The following is a 19,764-nucleotide window of genomic DNA, read 5'->3' as shown; positions in this document are numbered from 1 at the left end:
AATCAAAATCAATATAGCAGTCACAACATTCAATATCTAAAGATCAATATCTCAAAAGGAGTATGCAACACAAAAAGGAGAAAAGCGCCCGCTAAGTCAAAATAGAAAAACAAAAACGACTTAGGCAAAAATTAGGGCATCCCGATGGATCAAACTCAGTAATTGGTTCATACAAAAATAAGGGATAAAAATAAAGGTGAAATACAAAGGATAAACTTGTGACTGCTAAATCATCAAGGCTTGGATCTCTACGACATTTTTTTCAGTGCTTGGATCTCTACTAAGGCTTCTGCTCAACATCGAAACTGAAGCGATTCTCTTACAAACAAAACACATTCATTGGATTAGGCGAACTTTAGGATCTGGAGAACATCAAAGAGAAAGGGGTGGGTTAAATAAAATTTTGAGCCTTATATCCATTGTTTCTTAAAACATGAACCAGGCCAAGTTACAACATTCAAAAGTCCTAATTGAGACAAGGTTAACTACGAAAGCATATTAAGCAGGATTTTGTTATACTTACTCCTGAAGTTTGTTAAAACTATTTCTAACCGCTACGCTTTTTCAAGCATTTATTCCTAATCTTCCAGTCCTAATTCATAACGGACTTCGATTTCAAAACTTGCATACGCATCGCATTGGAGTTACTTCTCAAATGGTACAACGTCATCTGCGAGTATACACTTAGCATCGAGGAGATCTCGAAATGGGTTAATCAAAGGTGATCCTTTATAATAAAGACTCTGGAATGGGGGGAATCACATCTAGGGGGTTCCCCTAAACAGGGGCAAAAATTCAAGGATCACAGGGGCATGCAATCAAACATCCTATTCACTAGGGGCACTCTTCCTAAGGTTCAATTGACTTGGAGCACACCTCAAAGCAATAACGAACAGGGGCATGTCAAACACGGGAAGAATTCAAATTCAAAAGGATAGAGCGCTATGGATAACCTTCAATAACCTGGAGATCAGGGGCATACCCTTCAATCTAAACGTCGAAGCATATGACAAAGTTATTTTTCGAGGCACTTCCTCCACATCTTGGAGATCACATGCATCTTGTTTTCGCTAAACATCGGGGCATTGGATATCAAATCCATAAGGCAACCAATTCAAAAGATAAAGATGTGGAGAACCTCAAAAGGCTAAAGGTGTGGAGAATCTCCAAAGGTTAAGGGTGTGGAGAACCTCAAAAGGTTAAAGACATGGAGAACTTCGGAAATAATCAAAAGGCGTGGAGTAATTCAAAGGGTCAAATCAGAGCAAGACGCACAGCAAAAGGAAAAGGGCGTTCTCACACTTTACAAACGTCCGAGAAATCCTTTCTCCTAACTACGATATTCAAGTTCAAAAGGAGATATTGGGAAGTCACGGTAGCATCCAACAACCATCCAGCATTAGCAAACTATATACGCCTCTGCTTATCAACAACCCGGCATTGGAGCATCATGCAAATACATATAAGTCATGTATTGCATACATTGGTTGATACATCACACCACACCTTTTTAGGTGGTCTTCTTTAAGATATTCTTTTTCCAAGAATCTTTTTAGATGATCTTCTTTATGACATTCCTTTTAAGAACCTTTCTAGGTAGTCTTCTCTAAGACAATCATCGTCCTTTCTAAGAACCTCTCCAGGTAATCTTTTTTAAGACATCTTTCAACCTATTCAGGTAATCTTCTCTAAGACGAATCGCACGATCCTTTCTAGGAATCTTCTCAGGTAGTCTTCTTCAAGACAATTTGTCATCCTTTTCAGGAACCTTTTCAGGTAGTCTTCTTTAAGACATTATTTTTCTAAGAATCTTTTCTGGTAGTCTTCTTTAAGACATTATTTTTCTAAGAACCTTTTCAGGCGGTCTTCTCTAAGACAATCATCGCCATTTCCAAGAATCTTTTCAGGTAGTCTTCTGTAAGATATTCTAAGAACCTTTTTAGGTAGTCTTTTTAAGACATGTTTCAGCCTTTCCATGTAGTCTTCTTTAAGACATTCCTCATCCATTGCTAAAAAATCTTTTCAGATAGTCTTCTTTAAGACAAACATTCACATCCATTCCAGAAACCTCTGCAGGTAATCTTATAGAAGACATTACTTCGTTCCATTCATTACGTCAATCAACATATACATGAGTATAACCATTATCCATATACATTACAAAGCCAGCATAAGCATAGCCGTGGTGTAGGTGCAAATATGGTTTAAACAAGTTCAATAAGGAGATAAAATCTTGGGGATTGACATCAGCATCAGCATACATACATACGCATTAGCATATGCATATCATCTAGTACATTCAAATACTACAAAAGCCCAGTTTCCAACCCTCGTGTTGTGACAGGTGTATTTCCCGACCCACGTGTCGTGAGTTTCCAACCCTAGTGTTGTGACAGGTCTATTTTCCGACCCACGTGTCGTGAGTTTCCAACCCTCGTGTTGTGAAAGGTATATTTTCCGACCCACGTGTCGCGAGTTTCAAACCCTCGTGTAGTGGCAGGTAAGTTTGCTAGAACTATAGCAAATAATTCCTATTGGTGCAGGTAAACTTGTCCGAACCAGGACAAGTGACTCCTATTGGTGCAGGTGAACTTGTTAGAACTATGACAAGTGATCCTAATGGTGCAGGCGAACTCGTCTGAACCAGGGCAAGTGATCCTAATGGTGCAGGTGAAGTTGTCCGAACAAGGGCAAATAATCCCTAATGGTGCAGGTGAACTCGTCCGAACCAGGGCAAGTGATCCTAATGGTGCAGGTGAAGTTGTTCGAACAAGGGCAAATAATCCTAATGGTGCAGGTGAAATTTGTCCGAACCAGGGCAAATGATTCAAATGGTATAGGTGAAATTTGTCCGAACCAGGGCAAGTGATCCTAATGGTGCAGGTGAAGTTGTCCGAACAAGGGCAAATAATCCTAATGGTGCAGGTGAACTCGTCCGAACCAGGGCAAGTGATCCTAATGGTGCAGGTGAAGTTGCCCGAACCAGGGCAAATAATCCCTAATGGTGCAGGTGAACTCGTCCGAACCCGGGCAAGTGATCCTAATGGTGCAGGTGAAGTTGTGCGAACAAGGGAAAATAATCCTAATGGTGCAGGTGAACTCGTCCGAACCAGGGCAAGTGATCCAAATGGTGCAGGTGAAATTTGTCCGAACCAGGGCAAATGATCCAAATGGTATAGGTGAAATTTGTCCGAACTAGGGCAAATGATCCAAATGGTGCAGGTGAAAATTGTCCGAGCCAGGGCAAAAGATCCAAATGGTGCAGGGGCGTTTGCGATAACCCTCGCAAATGATCCCATTGATGCAAGTAAGCTTGTTAGAATCATAACAAGTGACCCCTCTTACAAGTCCCCGCTATGTAAGACTCAGGCCTTAGCAGGACGGTTCTTTTCTCTCACGCTCGAGCACAAGGTTTCACAAAGGGTTTAAAATAGGTTTTACAAAAGGTTTCTTCAATTGGGTTTATCACGTGAGTCCCTCGGCAGTGATATTCTCTAAAACGTCATCACCAACACGCAAAGGTTTTATCTTTCTTTTCAGAATTACTAACATACTTCAACTAATATAACTAACAATCATGCATCATTCAACTAGCGTACCTCATTCATACATAGTGCATATACATACATCACTCCCATTTATTTTTAGAGGCTCATTGCATCATACATTGCATGCATCATAACATTGCATAAATTTCAGGTTGCCTTTTTAGGCCGTGCTACAAAAAAAAACACAGTGGTCCCTTTCCAAAGCGTTTGTTCCACACTCTGAAAAATGGTATTCACCTCGGATGGCATATGTAAGCCCATCTCCTACGGAACTTCTTCCCATGCAAATTTCAGGGCATTTCAGTGTCCAATCATCTTCTACCTTTAGATCACGATAGGCAGACGTGCCTATCTAACTCTTCAGGTTTAAGAAGATTGAACAGGGGTAGCTGTCATACCCCAAAATTTGCCGTCTCATTCATCTTCAGGGGTTCAAGGTTCAATGGTTAAACTCAAGTCATTCTCTTCTAATCAAAGGTTCGAATTAGGGTTTTTAAAGGAGAAAGTCAACGCAACTTTGACTGGTCATAACTTTCACATGGAGTATCGAAAATTTCCTAACCAAAGCCTATTCTCAAGGAAATTTCATCCTCTACAACTTTGATGTTGGGCCCAAGGTCAAGAAATGCACCATTTGGGAGATATGGTCAAAGAGATTATAGGTCCTCCAAAAAGTCAACAAAAACACCTTTTGGGTCAAAGCTCATAACTTGAGCGTGGAAGATTCAATTGAGATGAAACCAAAAAGGTCTTTTCGAGGATTCTTTGGGCTTTCTAAAAAGTATTAGAATGCATCCATATGATTAAAACTGAAGGAGATACAGAACTTAGAAGTTGGTCGAATTTCGGAGAAATGCGTGAAGGAGATATTAACTAATTTTGAAAATTCTCTAAATGGGCCCTTATTTCTTCAATCCAAGCCTGACTCTAATATTGGTATAGGTCACTTGGCCCAATCCCATGCAATGTTATTATTTATTTAAATTAAATTTGATTTTTATTCATTTTAAATTGAATTTAATTAAAATAAATAATAGAAAATCAAAGATTTGATTTTAGGTCTATTATGTGATGAAAATATCAAGATAATATCACCATAATTGAATCAAATTTCGTGGAAAAGCTTGAAGGATAAGAAAAGATCATATTTGGCAAGATTGGATGCAAAATCTTCATTCAAATATTTTCATCAATGCAAGATGCTATGGACACAAGATATAACCCTAATACACCCATATATAATCTAAAAAGTTTCAGAAACAAGAGAGGAAAAGAGAAGGAGAAAAACTAGGGTTCACATGCTAAAAAATCCTCATAAACTAGGGCATAAAAGAAAAGATGATATAAGTAGATTCAGGCGGTAACAAGCTTCTGATCATTCTCCTGAAGGCCATAGGGCTCGAACCAGATCCAGGAACCAATCTGAAACGCACAGGGAAGTCCTCTCTCGTGTTCTCATGCACTCTTGTTTTTTTTATTTTCGGTTTCTTTAATACATGCTTCATGGATCGATTTTGTAGATTTATATCTCTTATTAATGATCATTAGAGCGTGATTGATGCCTGAAATACGAGCTTTAACGTAAGAACGCACAATTGCCATTAATGGAGCTTCAAGCTTCGAGTCATTCGTATAGCACTTTGCAGGTACTTTCAGGGAAAACGGAGCGCACCACCAGACTCGAAAACCCCATTTTAGGTAGTTTGGGTGTGTCCACCTTCTTGCTTCATTCGTTTTGCAGGCGTCTAGGCATGTCCGTAGGGAAACATGGAATTATGGAGGATCTGCAGGTAATATTGTAGGAGAAATTGCAGCAATTTCCGCAGGTGATGTTGGAGAAGAAGATGAATAGTTCCATGGACCCTGCAGTCGCACGCGTGTGTTATTCTGAGTGGATGGGAAGCACCGCATGTTCCTCTCTCCGCACCTCATTGGCCGGTCAAACGGTCAAAGGTTCTCTTTCCCTTTCTCATTGGGCAGAAGCGTGGGTGTGGGCCCAGCGTTTGACCAGTGCTTCAATTGTCTTTGTTTTTTATATATTATGTTTTTGGTTTAATTCTTTAACAATTAATAAAGCTGGCACGGATGGAGAAGCATAGGTGGTGGGGACCAAGCAGACCTGGGTTCGATCCCAGGGTCTTGCTTATTTGTTTTACCATTTATTTATTCTCCATTATGCCTAGATCTGGTATACGCAGCCAATGCATACTCACGGTGGACCCTCACATCACCACCATGAGATCTCCTATGATTCACATCTAACGCCCAGGATTGCAAGGCATACTATGGACACTCAAAGGCAACCACACAGAATCAAAACCAGGTTTCCTTTATGTTTTTTATTTTATTTAAGTTACTTAGATTAAATATTAATTAACATTTGTTTAATTTAATTAATTATTTTAATTAGGATTAGATGTAGGATTAGGATTAGGTTAATAATATTGTTAACATTAGAATATAATATTTTCCTCGATTATTCGATTATTTCGACTTAATTATTTAATTACTTTTAATTATTAAAAATCACAAAAACCCTATAAAGATTATAAATATTAGGGTTTCTCCAATTCCATTGCCATTTGGGCAAAATATTAACCATCAATTAATTCTCTCCTCGACCCGACTAAATCTATTAGTCGCATTAGACGAGAGATAAAAAAGACATAAAATTCAAAACACATTTAATTTGTTGCCCGTGACGATCAATCTATCGATCTGAGTAACCAGCAATGCTCCTTAATCAGTTAGCTATACTGACCAAATCTATTGGTCATCGCATCTAACGGTGTCATATCAAATCAGGGTTGTACGCCCAAACACTTAAAACACATTAAACTACAAACTACGGATTTTCATCCTTCCCAATCAGGCAATTCAAAATGCCTTTCAATTCAAATTCAAAGGCGTACAACCATGTGCCCGAACTACGTTGACTCTGATTCTCCATAAGGAGATACGTAGGCACTTGGATAACCAAGGCGAGCCCCCTCCCTAAAATCTCAATTTAGTTCAAATCTCTATTTTTACCCTATTCAATTCTTTAGCTATTAACCTCGATATTTTAGCCATACACCTTTACCTTAGATTCAAAACCAATAGGAAAGGGTTGAGGGTGCCTAACACCTTCCCTCAACCTGATTATAATAACTTACCCAGAATCTGGTATCTGCGTAGGGTTTCCTATTCGCCCTTCAGAATAGGTGGCGACTCTAAATTTAATTTTTAGGGCAGGTTGCTACACATGCATGTTAAGTTTGACATGACCACAAGACAGAAAGCAGTTTTTGTTGTTTGCTAGCTGCACATGGTCTTATTGTTATTTCTGTTGATGGACTAGGTCAACATATGTCATCGGTGGAGTAGTGTACTATCATGAGATACCTCCTTATGATTTCTTTATTTCCTATTAATTAGATTTGTCATGTTTGTTGCAAGGCATGTTTAGATACATTTGGAAAACATGTGATTCATTGAAGAGAACTTCCTGACTTCAAATATCAATATGACATTGGCGGGTTGGAGTATCTGTGAAGAAAGAGTCACCTATAAATTTTTTGACTGACTCATGATGGAAGATCAACACTTTTCCCAACAGGTATTTTGGTGTTTGGGTGGGTAAGAGAGAAACATGCATGTGTGAACTTGACGTGGGTTTCTCCACTTGTGAGACTGAGGACTGTAGGTTTTACTGCGAGACAGACAGCCCTCAAAGTCGCTTCAAGTAAAGTGGTCAAACATGAGGAAGCGTGTTCCGATAATGCTTTCATATCATTTGTGTTTGAGGTTTTTGGTTGCTTAGCACTAGATAGAATTAATATTTTATAAAGAGTTCAAAAAATTATGCATAGCAGATCAATTGATGTAATTTTTAAAAAGATTGATTTTGTCATCCAAAAACATAAAAAATATAACATTTATTTTAGTGATAGTGACATATGTAACATCGTCAAAATGACATTGGTGGTAGCAAAAGAACAAAGTAATACTAATCTATACAAGATTAAAGCTGTCAAAATGGGCTCGGCCCATCGGGCCGATCCATAAGCCCTACAATTTAGCACGGACCGGGCCGCAAAATACCTTAAAAAAACACGACCCTATCTTTTTGGGCCAGCCCACCGGGCCTATGTTTTTTATGGGCTGTGTCGGGCTGGGCCAAGCGGCTTCGGGATGGCCCATTAGAAAAAGATTTTGGTAAATTTTGGGGAAAAAAGATTGATATGAGATATGATTTAATAAATGTGTTTTCAAGTCATAAAGAAAAGTTAAAGAGGATCAAGATATATTTTCAAGATGGTGTGATCAAAGAAATAATTGTGAGATGGAGAGAAAATTTGATAACTATCGGTGATAATAATAATTTACTTTATACTTTTACATGGATGATTTTGTGGTATTCATATATATTTATGGATAAATATTCTAAACATAACTTATATATGTTTATGATGAATCTCTACTTATGTTGTATTGCATTTATCCATTACATCCTTTTTATAAAATTAAAATTATAATATTGAAGTACGGGCCGGGCTGCCCCATCGAATCGCACGGGCCTTTGAAATATGAGTCGGGCTCATTTTATGTGGCTCATTAAGCAATTGGATTGGGTCGGGCCAACCCATTAAAACACGTTGGCTCATCGGGCCGAAACGGGTTGGACCGATCCATTTGACAGCTCTATACAAGATGTTGATGAAGCTAGGCAAGGAGGAGATGTGATGTTGAAGAACGAAATTCACATCCTTGTAAATATTTTTTTCTTTGGGTGAATCTCTACAAATTTGCACTTTTAGTTTTTTTTAACCAACATAGAATTTTCTTTTAGTTTTTTTTAACCAACATAGATTTTTTTTTTTTAATAATTATAGCCTTTTTACAAGGACAATTTATTTCAAATTGATGTTTGTATGATGGATACGAAATTTCTTGGTGGAACTTCATAATTTATTAGTTTTGCTAACTAGCACGGTAGAAAAATAAGCTTTTATTTTCACTATTACAAAAAAGAGCTTTTAGATCGTGGAGAAAGGGTTCTTATCTTAGTTGTGTGTCCGAGGTAATAAATGGTGTTATCGAAATTACTCCATTTTTAACCTCAAGCCACTGACCAGAGCGAAAAATTAGAAAGTGATAGTCGAGACAAAAAAACTAGAAAATATATCACTTTTTCTTGGTTGAGGTGTGAACCGAGGAGTAATTTCACACTTTTCTCATCTGGTAGTGTTATAACCGAGGGAAAATCATTCACTTCTCCCCTCGATTGTGATGCTAACCGAAGTGAAATCCTTTGTATTTTCAAAAAAAAATTAATTAATTATACAAATTTTTGTTTATAACTTGTATTTTAGTAAAACAGAACCGAAACCTAAATGGTGCATTTTGAACCATATATTTAATGGTTAAAAGTACAAAACAAAAACTATACATATTTACATAAAAAAATATAATGACACACATTATGTGCCAAAACAAAAATTTTATATTATATATGGTAGGTTACTCAAACATATCCAGTGTTACTCAAAAACTATACATATTAATGTTTTAAAAAAACACTCAAACATATTAAGTCGTTCAACCAACAAGGCAATAACCATCATATCAAACGGTGACTTTGGATGATGTGCATTCCCTATTGCATCTTTCGATTGCTGGTACATTTTTTACACTAGTTCATAGGGATCACGCGACGGCGGTGCGCACAGTGATGGATGCTTTGAAGATTGATGAGGTGATTGTGCTTAAGGAGTTTGGTGACACTCGGGGCTTTCACCTCATGATGTCTTGGTTGAGGAAGGTTTATCATGAACTTGCTGACGCAGGGAGGTACCAGGATGCCGCTAGGGCGTGCATGCTACATCTATTAGCATGTACTCTCTTTGTAGACAAGTCTAGAGTTTATATATATATGTCCGTGCTATCTTTCTCTATTCGGCGACCTTGACACCCCATGTTGTACACGGCGCTTGATGCTGCATCTCGTCCTGACATTAGACAGCTTGCTGGTTATCTGAGCTTGTTACAGGTATATATTTTTACATGATTTTTTGTGTTTTATTATAATTTATCTGGGCTTAATTATTTTTATTTATACAGTGTTAGATCTACGAGCACTTCTCTCACATCTATGAGCGGAAGATCCGGCGTTGTGCGGCTGCTGACCCATGTGCGAGGAGGTGGAAGGCCAAACAGGCCATTCCAAGAGGGGTGATTGAGTACAGGCGGAGGCTGGATTCTCTGGCGGTGGATGTTTCCATCTGGACACCGTATACAGGTCACCGCGCTCATCTTCCTTTTGATGTATCTTCTTTATATTCAGGGTATGTCAGATGGGAGAGCCGTGTGGCTAGACAATTGCCTGATAGGTATCTACGCCTGTATGGTTATATATAGGGCATCCCACGGTCGGTCCTAGAGGCTCCAACTGGTGGCATTGATCTATGGTTTCAAAGTCACATCCTCAACTCCCCCCGTAAGATCCTTGATACAGCTGTTGCGGTTCAGCAGCCTGGGCAGTGTCAGAATGGATACTTGGAGTGGTTCCTCAGTGTGTCACACCCTAGGGTCATACCATTTGTCGCAACATCTGATGTTCCAGGGCCTTCACGTACCAGAGACTCTTCCGCTCCACCACCACCTCCACCTGTCATAGGTGACCAGGACAGTCGCCTGCAGTACATCGCCGTTCACTTCGATAGCCTCATGGGTTTGGTGAACCCTGATGGTGAGGTTCACAGTATTTTAGCTAGGTTGGCGGATGTTGCCCGTGGAGGACCTATGTAGATTTATTATTTTATGATTTTATCATTTGTATTATATGTATGTATATTTTTTACGAACATCTTTTGTATGAACATCTTTTTTATTACATAATCTTTTTGGCTAGTACATGTTTCGAGTATCAATAACAAACAAACATAGTTAACAAACATCATATGAAAAACAACAAGCATAAACAGTACTCCGAAACATGAAAACCTAGGCACTAACGGATGACTCTGGACGAATTAGACACTTCATTATGTCGTCCACAGATCTTTGGATCTGCGCATCAAATTCGATCGGACCTTTAGTTATCCTACAGAGAAATGATTTCCACATGGCCTTCACATCTTTATCATTCTTCAACTCAATTAAGTTGTATTTCACCCTTCCATTTGTATCAATCCAGTCCTCCCAAAACTCGATCTTTGTCACCCTTTTGTTATCGGAATCAGGCAGCAAATTATTCAATGTTTCTTTCAAGGTGGCAAAGGATTCAGGCCCATCTGGAATCTTGGTTTGAACAGCAGGGTTGCGGCCATTGAAATACACTTCTACATTAATCAAATACTAATGAAGAGGCATTTTGTTGAAATGATGTGTTATCCAATAACCCTAACACCCCTATTTATACAAATGGTGGTGCGTTCTAGACCACACTAATGTGTCGACGCAATCAAGACCCTCCAAAAGTGTCGGGAAAATATCAACCGTTTGAAATATCAAAAATTGAAACATGCCAGCAATTTTAGTTATAATGAAATTTCCGGTACTCTCCGGAAATTAGAAATTTACGGTATATATACCGGAAATTTTAGAATAACTACAATTTCCGGTATGATGTACCGGAAATTTCCTTATAACATAAAATTCCGGTATGTTATATCGGAAATTTTACAATGCATACTGAAAATTTCTTTCAGAAATTCTTTGTATCTCAACTTTTTCCAGCAAGGGTAAAATTGGTTAAAAAATATGGGTGGTGGCATGTAGATTTCTCCACTAAAATGTGTTGTTATTGTTTTCAATTTATAGCAAAATTGTTAGAGAATTTCTTTGCACGCCCATATAAGGTGAAAAAAAACCCTGAAAACCCCAAAATACTCTTCGGAGATACATCTCCGAAGGCACCCATATCCTAATTTTGAATATTTCGGATATGCATCTCCGAAATCACCCAGATCAACTATTTCGGAGATACATGTCCGAAAACATCCTTTTTCCATTTAAATGTTGAATTTAAAATATCAGGTGTTTTTTCGGAGATGCATATCCGAAAAAACCCTTCATATAACTTTTTCCCTCCTTCACTATTTCATTTAGTATGTTCCAAACAAAACACAACCCCTCTCAAAAACCTCAACCATTTTGAGTCAATTTTTCGTCTCCAAACCATGTTCCAAGTGGTTCATCATATCAAAGTGAACATAGAAAGCTACAATTTACGGTAAAATTTCCTCATTCCACCTCCCATTTCACTGCATTGTTGCTGATTTATGGATGAAAAACTGTGTTAGTTTGGAAATGTATTTCCAAAATCCATCAAACTTATTTCAGAAATGCATTTCTGAAATAAAGTATGTTTCAGAATTTAAAAAACAGTTTTGATAGCATGTATGTTTTGTGCATTTGTTAGGTATGGTGCATCCCGACAACATTGTCAGGGATGAGTTAGAAGCTCCGGAAGAGGTGATTAACGATGTTAAAATGATTTCCTATATGGTGGATGTTCGACCATAATTTACAAATGAAATGACTTTCACTTGTCGTGAACATTTGCTAGAGCGGGTCCGAAATGAAGCTAGTAAACTTGGATTTGGCATTGTGATGACAAGGTCCGACAATGGTACAAATAGAAGGCAAGCATTTGTTGTGATGAAATGCGAGAGGGGTGAGAACTATATTCCAACAAATCGGAAGTTAAAACATGATTACACGGGATTGAGAAAGTGTGTGTGTCCGTTTAAGTTATGCATATCTTGTAGGGTTGATGGTTTATGGCGTTTTAGCGTCGTTTACGGACTTCATAATCACGCGTTGGAAACTAAGCTACACGGGCATCCGATTACGTGTCGACTAAGTCGCGAAGAGAAGGATTCTATTTCAGAATTATCGATAATCAAAGTTGCACCGAGAAACATACTTGCCAAATTGAAGCGAAAAATACCAGATAGTGTTTCAAATATCAAGCAGGTATACAATGAACAATACAATCTCAAAGTTGTGAAAATGGGTCCGAGGTCGAAAACGCAACACCTTTTGAAAATTTTGGATGATAACCAATACGTTTCAAGTTTCAGAGCATGTGAAGACAAGGTCATTGTTCGTGACATATTTTAGACTTATCCCGAAAGTATCAAGTTGTTCAACACATTTCCAAGCGCCCTTGTAATAGATTCGACGTACAAGACCAACAAGTATAGGCTTCCGCTTCTAGAAATTATCGGTGTGACCTCTACGGACATGACATTTTCTGTTGGTTTCGCTTTTTTAGAATGTGAGAAAGAAGATAATGTTACATGGGCTTTGGGAATATGTAAGACTTTGTTGGTTGATCAAAATAATATGCCTAGTGTCATCGTTACCGACCGACATAATGCTCTTATGAATATCGTCGGTACCGGCTTTCCATTATCAACCGCAGGATAAGGTTTCTTGGGTCCATATTACACCAAAAACTTTATAAATAATGCCTCTATAGATTTCCATCTACATCAAGCCACAAACAAAAATGACTCAAACCTATCCCCACCTTGATTTTGTCTACTTCAGTTGTGGTTATCTGATGTCGCTTCAATTTAGGTTCTCGCACAACACGCGGTTCGCGGAGTTGATACTGACGCTTAACTCTTTCTTGCAATATCCAAAAAAATTAGAAGGTTGTCAAGCTTGAGTACCGTTCACCTTCACTGACGATGAGGAAACGTCGAGTTCACCCCATTTGAGCTAAAGAATGACGACGACTTAAAGGTTATGTGGATAACTTTTCAACGATATTCATCGAAGGGTCCGATTGAGTTGGATGCATAACTTCAAAGATCGGGAGAAGACATTATCAAAATGTTGTGTCGTCCTCAACTACCCGTGTATAACAATATGTATCTTTAATTTTATGTTGAACTATCCATGTAATTTGGATTATTTATGATAAATTGGTGCTTTGTTGTTATGTTTTTGTGTGTTCACTATATTTCGGATATGCATATATGAAATATAATTTTTCTAAAAAATGAGTGCTTTCGGATGTGCATATCTGAATTCTCCTTATTTTATCAAGAAAATGGTGTTTTCGAATGTATATCTTCGAATGCACTTTTTTCTATAAAAAAAAAATAGGGTTTCTTTGGATATGCACATCCGAAATCACACTTTTTTTAAAAAAAATATATGACTTCGAAGATACACATCCGAAATTTTAGAATATTTTGAAGTTTTTCAACAGGTGTCTAAAAAAGTATATGAGTGTAAAAGAAATTTTCAAATTGTTATCGGATAGAGTTGAATTATCGGTTACGTAATATGTGGGCTTCACAACTATAAATTTGCTAATACAATGGTGGTCCATTCATATGTCATTGAAACAAGGATGAGTTAAAACATATTCACGAATTAATGAAGTATCATGTTGATTTGAGACACATTGAATTTGTTGTAAAACCAAAACAATAGCAATCTAATTGTTATCATCCAAATTTATAAATTTATAAATGTACAAATCATCTTTGGGAGGTCCTAACACGAAAATGTAAGAGTTAATGAAGTTACTAAAACCTTGAAGTATATGATGGAGTAGAGTACATGAATTATTGTTGAAGAGAACTTTTCTACTCATCTCTATAAGATAAGTTAGTTAGTGTATCTCTAATCAATCACTTAATATTATATAATTTTATCTTAATTAATTATTTATTAAATTATATAATTTTGAGAAATTTTCAAGATAATTTACATTGTAAGTAATTCTATCTAATTTTTTATGATAGGTAATAGATAAGAATTTTCTTTAATTTGGATGCATCCATATTCTATTGACTTATTTAACATGTTTTCCTCTTGAATTTATACTTCACAACAAATATCCTACTATTGTTTGAAGCCGTTGGCATTGCCTCAATATATAGTCCACACATTTTGTGGCATTTACTTACAAATCAGAGTGTCAATAAAAGTAGTATGGGACATGGGGATGACTCAAGTGAGAACACTTGGTTATTGTGAGAAATGAGAACAATGAATCACAACCATTAAATTTTGATTTGTTGATTTTAATGAACTGGATTGGTTTTCTTAAATAGTTTAATTTAAAACTATTATTATTATTATTATTATTATTATTATTATTATTATTATTATTATTATTATTATAAAAAAGCTAACATGTGCCCAAAGACAGAAATCAATAAATAATTTATAGAAATATTTTTTGAAACACATTGAAACTTTAAATTTGAATTTATTATATTTAATTATTTTTAATTATAGTATCTTTATCATATGCTCTTAAGACAAATGTTAGCATGACACTTATTATTATTATTATTATTATTATTATTATTATTATTATTATTATTATTATTATTATTATTATTATTATTATTATTATTATTATTAAAAGAAGGAATAAATTGAATTTGATTTATTTTTATTATTATTATTTTGTATTAAATTTCAAATTTTATGTTTTAAGAATAATTAAATTTTAATTAATTATATATTGTTTTTAAAAAATATTTAAATAATAATATCAACTAATTTTTATAAATATCGCTGTAATAGCGGAATATTATTTCTCGTACCCATAATTACCTATTATCATTCCTAATAGGATATTCTCTTAGCAATATATATACTATTCACATCATCTTATGAATAGAGATCAAAATATTTAATAACATCATCTTATTTTATGAAAATCTGCATGAATTTTATCTAGGAAAGTTTTGCGACATATTAAGTGCTAATCAGAGTATCAGACAACATATCGTGACTCAATTAGAGACACAGTTTAATTTGCGCATGTGAATCGGCGGCTATTATAAATAGGGGTGATCAAAACCAAACCAATCCAATAGAAAATCGCAAACCAAACCAAATCAAATCGAAACCGCAAAAAACCGCATTTGGTTCAAATTAGTTTGGGTCAGTTTTTACAAAACTGCACGGTTCGGTTCAGTTTGCGGTTTGTATTTTGTAAACCGAACCAAACCGAATCAAACCGCACTATGTTACAACCTAAATTTTACTAACTCACATCCAACCCAAACTTAAACTTATTATACATTAGCATTATGATTACGAACAATTTTCTCATCCTTACACATATAATTTTAGTCCCGATCTTCTAAAATCTCTAATAACATTATCGCACCTTCTTTGCCACATACATCTTCCCTCTTCTTCTATAATCTCTACTCTCTTATATTCTTTTTTTTTCACCTTCTCATTTTTATGTAAATGTTCCGTATTTCAGTTTCGTTTTTATTGCATATCTTCTTCTCTAATCTCTCAACACTTTTTTTCTTTTTCTGTTTCACTAATCTTTCGTCTCTTCTATTTTTTTTTCGTTATAATAATTTTTATATTGTTTTATGCTATTATTTTATGTTTAATATTGCACTTTTGTCTAATTTAATTTTTACATATTAAATGGAAAATTGTTGTCAAAATATGACGAGTTTTGTTGTTATTTGATAGTGTATGAATGTAAAAATACAAAATTATGTTATCATCTATATGTGTATGTATGGCTCAATAAAATATTTGTAAAAAACCGAACCAACCGAGCCGAACCAAACCGCATTAGTTTGGTTTTGTTCGGATTTTTTTTAAAAGCCAACCGAACCAAACCAAACCGCACTATTTTTTCTCTTGCGGTTCGGATGATTTTTTTCGTCAAAACCGCCCAAACCGCACCACGAGCACCCCTAATTATAAACAGCATAATTGCAATCTGCAATCCCATTTGATGCAGTTCATATGCACAAAGAGGTACGGTATAATTAGGTTCGGCTCTACAATTATTATTGAGGCCTAAGTAAATTCTAAGGGAATTTTTTAATAAATAAAATAGAGATCTTTTTAATATTAAAAATAATATTTTATTGAAATTTTATTTAAAATTTCCTTTTAAAATTTTTTAAGTATAAAATATTTATATTTAGTGTATTTTTTATACTTACGGGGTGTTTTAATCACGGTTTTGAAATTTTTTATTTTTTAAGCATTCTAATACATAAAAAATAATATCTTTTATTTTGTTGAGCCTTGTATATCGTAAAATTTTTTTTTTTTTAAAGCCTAAAACCCTTAATTTTAAAGCTTTGGTCTTAGGCAAGCCCTGGGTACAACTAATATTTCACTATAATCAATTTGAATGTCCAATACAACTGTTTTTGAATTATGAACATAAAATATTCGCCCTACATATATGAAGATCCCATTGTACTTATTATTGCAACAAAAAAAAAGATTTATGAATTATTATATACAAAAAAATGTTTTTAACAGGGGAAAGATAGGAAAGAATAATCTACTTTGTTTTCTAGTTTTTTATTTATTGTGTGACGTATCTAAAACGGGTGTCGTTTTCCAAACAATTCTAATTCTATTTAAATTACTTGTAAGCTTGATCCAAGATCACTTATGCTTAGATGATTAGTACATACTTTGAAAAATAGTGAAATTCACTTCACTTCATTCAATTAAAGAGGGTAGCAAGCTACAGAGCATCTTATGCTTACTGGTTGCAACCACTAGCAGGAAAGTGACATGAGATAAAAACAATGAAGTAGCTGCCATCACAACCAACCAATGAGTTGAGGTGAATGATGTCACATGAATTGCAATTACAAATTGGCAATCAGTAGAAAAATAGCTTAACATTATGAAGTTCACAACTATCCTTTAATTTTGAAGGAACAAACCACAGCAGATCTTTTATTAAATATATCTAAGAATATGAGCATAGAGCATTTCAGCAGTTTTACACTAAAAAGAGCTTAGTTTTTCTCTACGAAATCTCTTGATCAAGTCACTAAAGAGGCACAATTTTGACCTATCTCTTGAATGCAAAGGTGTTTAATATACTAAAACTTGAATCGAAGTTTATAGAATATTAGGCAACTACATCAATAGTCAATGGTACTAAATGAAATCACATGTGAAAGATTTAAAAACAATTCATATCCATACCAATAGAGGAACAAATGCAACAATGGCAAGAAGAATAAACGCAAACTAAGTATGTTAAGCTTAACAAAGAAAATTTGCAATTCAATAACACACTTTTCAGAGCATCAAGGTAACTAAATTCATTAACTGATCATTAATACGAAACACTGAATGAGCATATATAAGACACAGACGCCAATCTCAGACCCGATACACAACTAAAATATGAATGAAATAAGCTGAATTGAAATGGACAGAAGTAAAATAACAAAATAATGATAATGATAATCCTAGTAATATTGAAATAATTACCTAATAGTAGTACATCACACCACCACATATACCCGAAAGTAACAAATTTCGCATCCAAAAATGAGATAGACAAGTCGAATCAGTTCTGGCTGTCGATCTTCCTTCCAGTCCCTTCTCCGTCTCTCTGCTCCAACAGCCTCCCAGCCTCTTCATCATTCTGCTGAGCCTTCTTCTGCGTCTCCGAAGCCTTAAGTGCCTGCAACTTGGAATGATTATAATACGCAACCCCCAAAAACGCCAACCCATAACCAATCAAATTAATCGGCGTAACCGTATCCTTAATCACAGACCAAGAAAACGCAATCAACAGCCAATCCTTAACAACCCCAGCAACATTCATAGTCAAAGCAGAAGTCTTCCCCACCAGCAAAAACACAGCAAGATTCAAAGCAAAAGCACACAGCGAATTCGTCCCGAAAACAGCAAAATCCAAATGAAAACTCGAGTTATCCCTCAAAGAAGGATACTCCACAATCAACCAAGGAACAGACAAAAACACCAAACAACAAGGAGCAATGTAATACAGCGACGTAATCGGATTCAACGAAATCCCCTTCGAATTAAGCAAAATCTGAATCAAAACCAACCGAGTCGCCTCAAACGCAACAGCCATAAGCTGAAGTGTAACACCCCAAGTATCGAATTTCGCTTCACCGTAAGCCGCAACCGCAACACCGAGCGAAATCGAAATCATATTCGCCATAGTCTCATTCTTAAACCCCTCTTTCTTAAACAAAACCCCAATCGAATAAACAGCAACAGGCATAAGCGCTTTCAGCATCTGAATAAACGAAACAGAGAGATAAATATAAGCGGAATTCGAAAACCAAAGCGAAAGCGAGTAAAGCGCACCGATCGGAACAACCGATTTCAGATACAGATCGCGCGACATCGAAACCGGTTCCACCAGCTTAAACACGCGAACGAGAAGATACGCGAGTGAAGAACAGAACGCCATGTGAATCATGGTTAACGAGATCGGGTAAGACCAATTGTACATCTTCTTATCCAAGATGTACTTGTTGTAGACGATAACGGTGAAGCTGAGGAAGATCCATATCGCTACGTAGGTGTAGGAGAGGATGACTTTCTTGACGACGCCATCGGAGACCGCCATTTTTGGTGGTGAACCCTAACCCTAATCGGAGGAAGACGACGGATCTGGAGGAATTGATCGGAATTCAGTGAAATTGAATCGGGTCGGGTTTCATGAGATTCGCGAAATCTGAAGATAAGTGGTGAAAATTGAGTTTATGAGGAATAATGGAATAATGGGTATTAGAGATGCGGATTTGTATTATTTCAATATTTCAGATCTAGAGTTTTTCTTACTTTGAGTGAGAGAGTGATGTGTAGTTTTAAATTGTGACACTTGCCAAACCTATGACTTTTTGGGCTATTTAATTAATGGGCTTTTTTTGTTTCATACCCAACAGCTAGATTAGGTATATATGTATTATTGAATTCAATAGTCAAATTTGTACACTTAATAATAGTGCTAACAAGAATATAAGTGTTTTAATTTGCCTTATAGTATTACATTTTTTCTATTACAGTCCATAACTTTTTCTTTCAAATAGTATTAATATTTTAATTTTAGATATCATATTTTTCTAAAACAAGATCACCAATATTTGAAGAAAGAAATTTGTGTGGTGCATTTCAACTTGAGCGTTTACATTCAAGATTGTTGAATTTCTTAGAGATCATTTTAATAAAATGTGTCTAACAAAAACAAGAAATTCGTGCAGCAAGTTATTTAAAGTTGTATTCAAGGTGCATTTGATTCTTTACAAATTAAGAGATTGAATATGAGAATTTTTTTGCATTGTATTTGAGGTAGAAATTAATCATACAAATATAAATTACACAGTTCAACATTTTATCTCAAATACAAATCATTTAAAAAATATCAAAAATCATTTTTAATTTAAAAATATTAATATAGTAAAAAAATTGTCAAATA

General features: G+C 35.7%; 3 protein-coding genes across 3 annotated transcripts; 2 read left to right on the top strand and 1 right to left on the bottom strand.

Annotated features, from left to right (window-relative positions):
• The first annotated feature begins 9,504 nt into the window (after positions 1–9,504).
• On the top strand, positions 9,505–10,337 carry LOC131636302 (uncharacterized). Its single transcript, XM_058906928.1, has 3 exons — positions 9,505–9,579; positions 9,657–9,919; positions 10,007–10,337. Exons 1-3 carry the CDS (start codon positions 9,505–9,507, stop codon positions 10,335–10,337), a joined length of 669 nt encoding a protein of 222 aa, XP_058762911.1.
• A 1,731-nt stretch (positions 10,338–12,068) lies between these two features.
• Positions 12,069–12,656, top strand: LOC131636301 (uncharacterized). The gene has a single exon (XM_058906927.1). The coding sequence runs from the start codon at positions 12,069–12,071 to the stop codon at positions 12,654–12,656; it is 588 nt and encodes a 195-aa protein (XP_058762910.1).
• A 4,944-nt stretch (positions 12,657–17,600) lies between these two features.
• On the bottom strand, positions 17,601–19,151 carry LOC131636277 (probable sugar phosphate/phosphate translocator At5g25400). The gene has a single exon (XM_058906904.1). The coding sequence runs from the start codon at positions 18,913–18,915 to the stop codon at positions 17,878–17,880; it is 1,038 nt and encodes a 345-aa protein (XP_058762887.1). The 5' UTR covers positions 18,916–19,151; the 3' UTR covers positions 17,601–17,877.
• Positions 19,152–19,764: the final 613 nt, after the last annotated feature.

The sequence above is a fragment of the Vicia villosa genome, unplaced genomic scaffold (genome assembly GCF_029867415.1).
Source record: "Vicia villosa cultivar HV-30 ecotype Madison, WI unplaced genomic scaffold, Vvil1.0 ctg.001687F_1_1, whole genome shotgun sequence".
NCBI lineage: Eukaryota > Viridiplantae > Streptophyta > Magnoliopsida > Fabales > Fabaceae > Vicia > Vicia villosa.
This window is presented reverse-complemented; position numbering and strand designations above follow the sequence as displayed.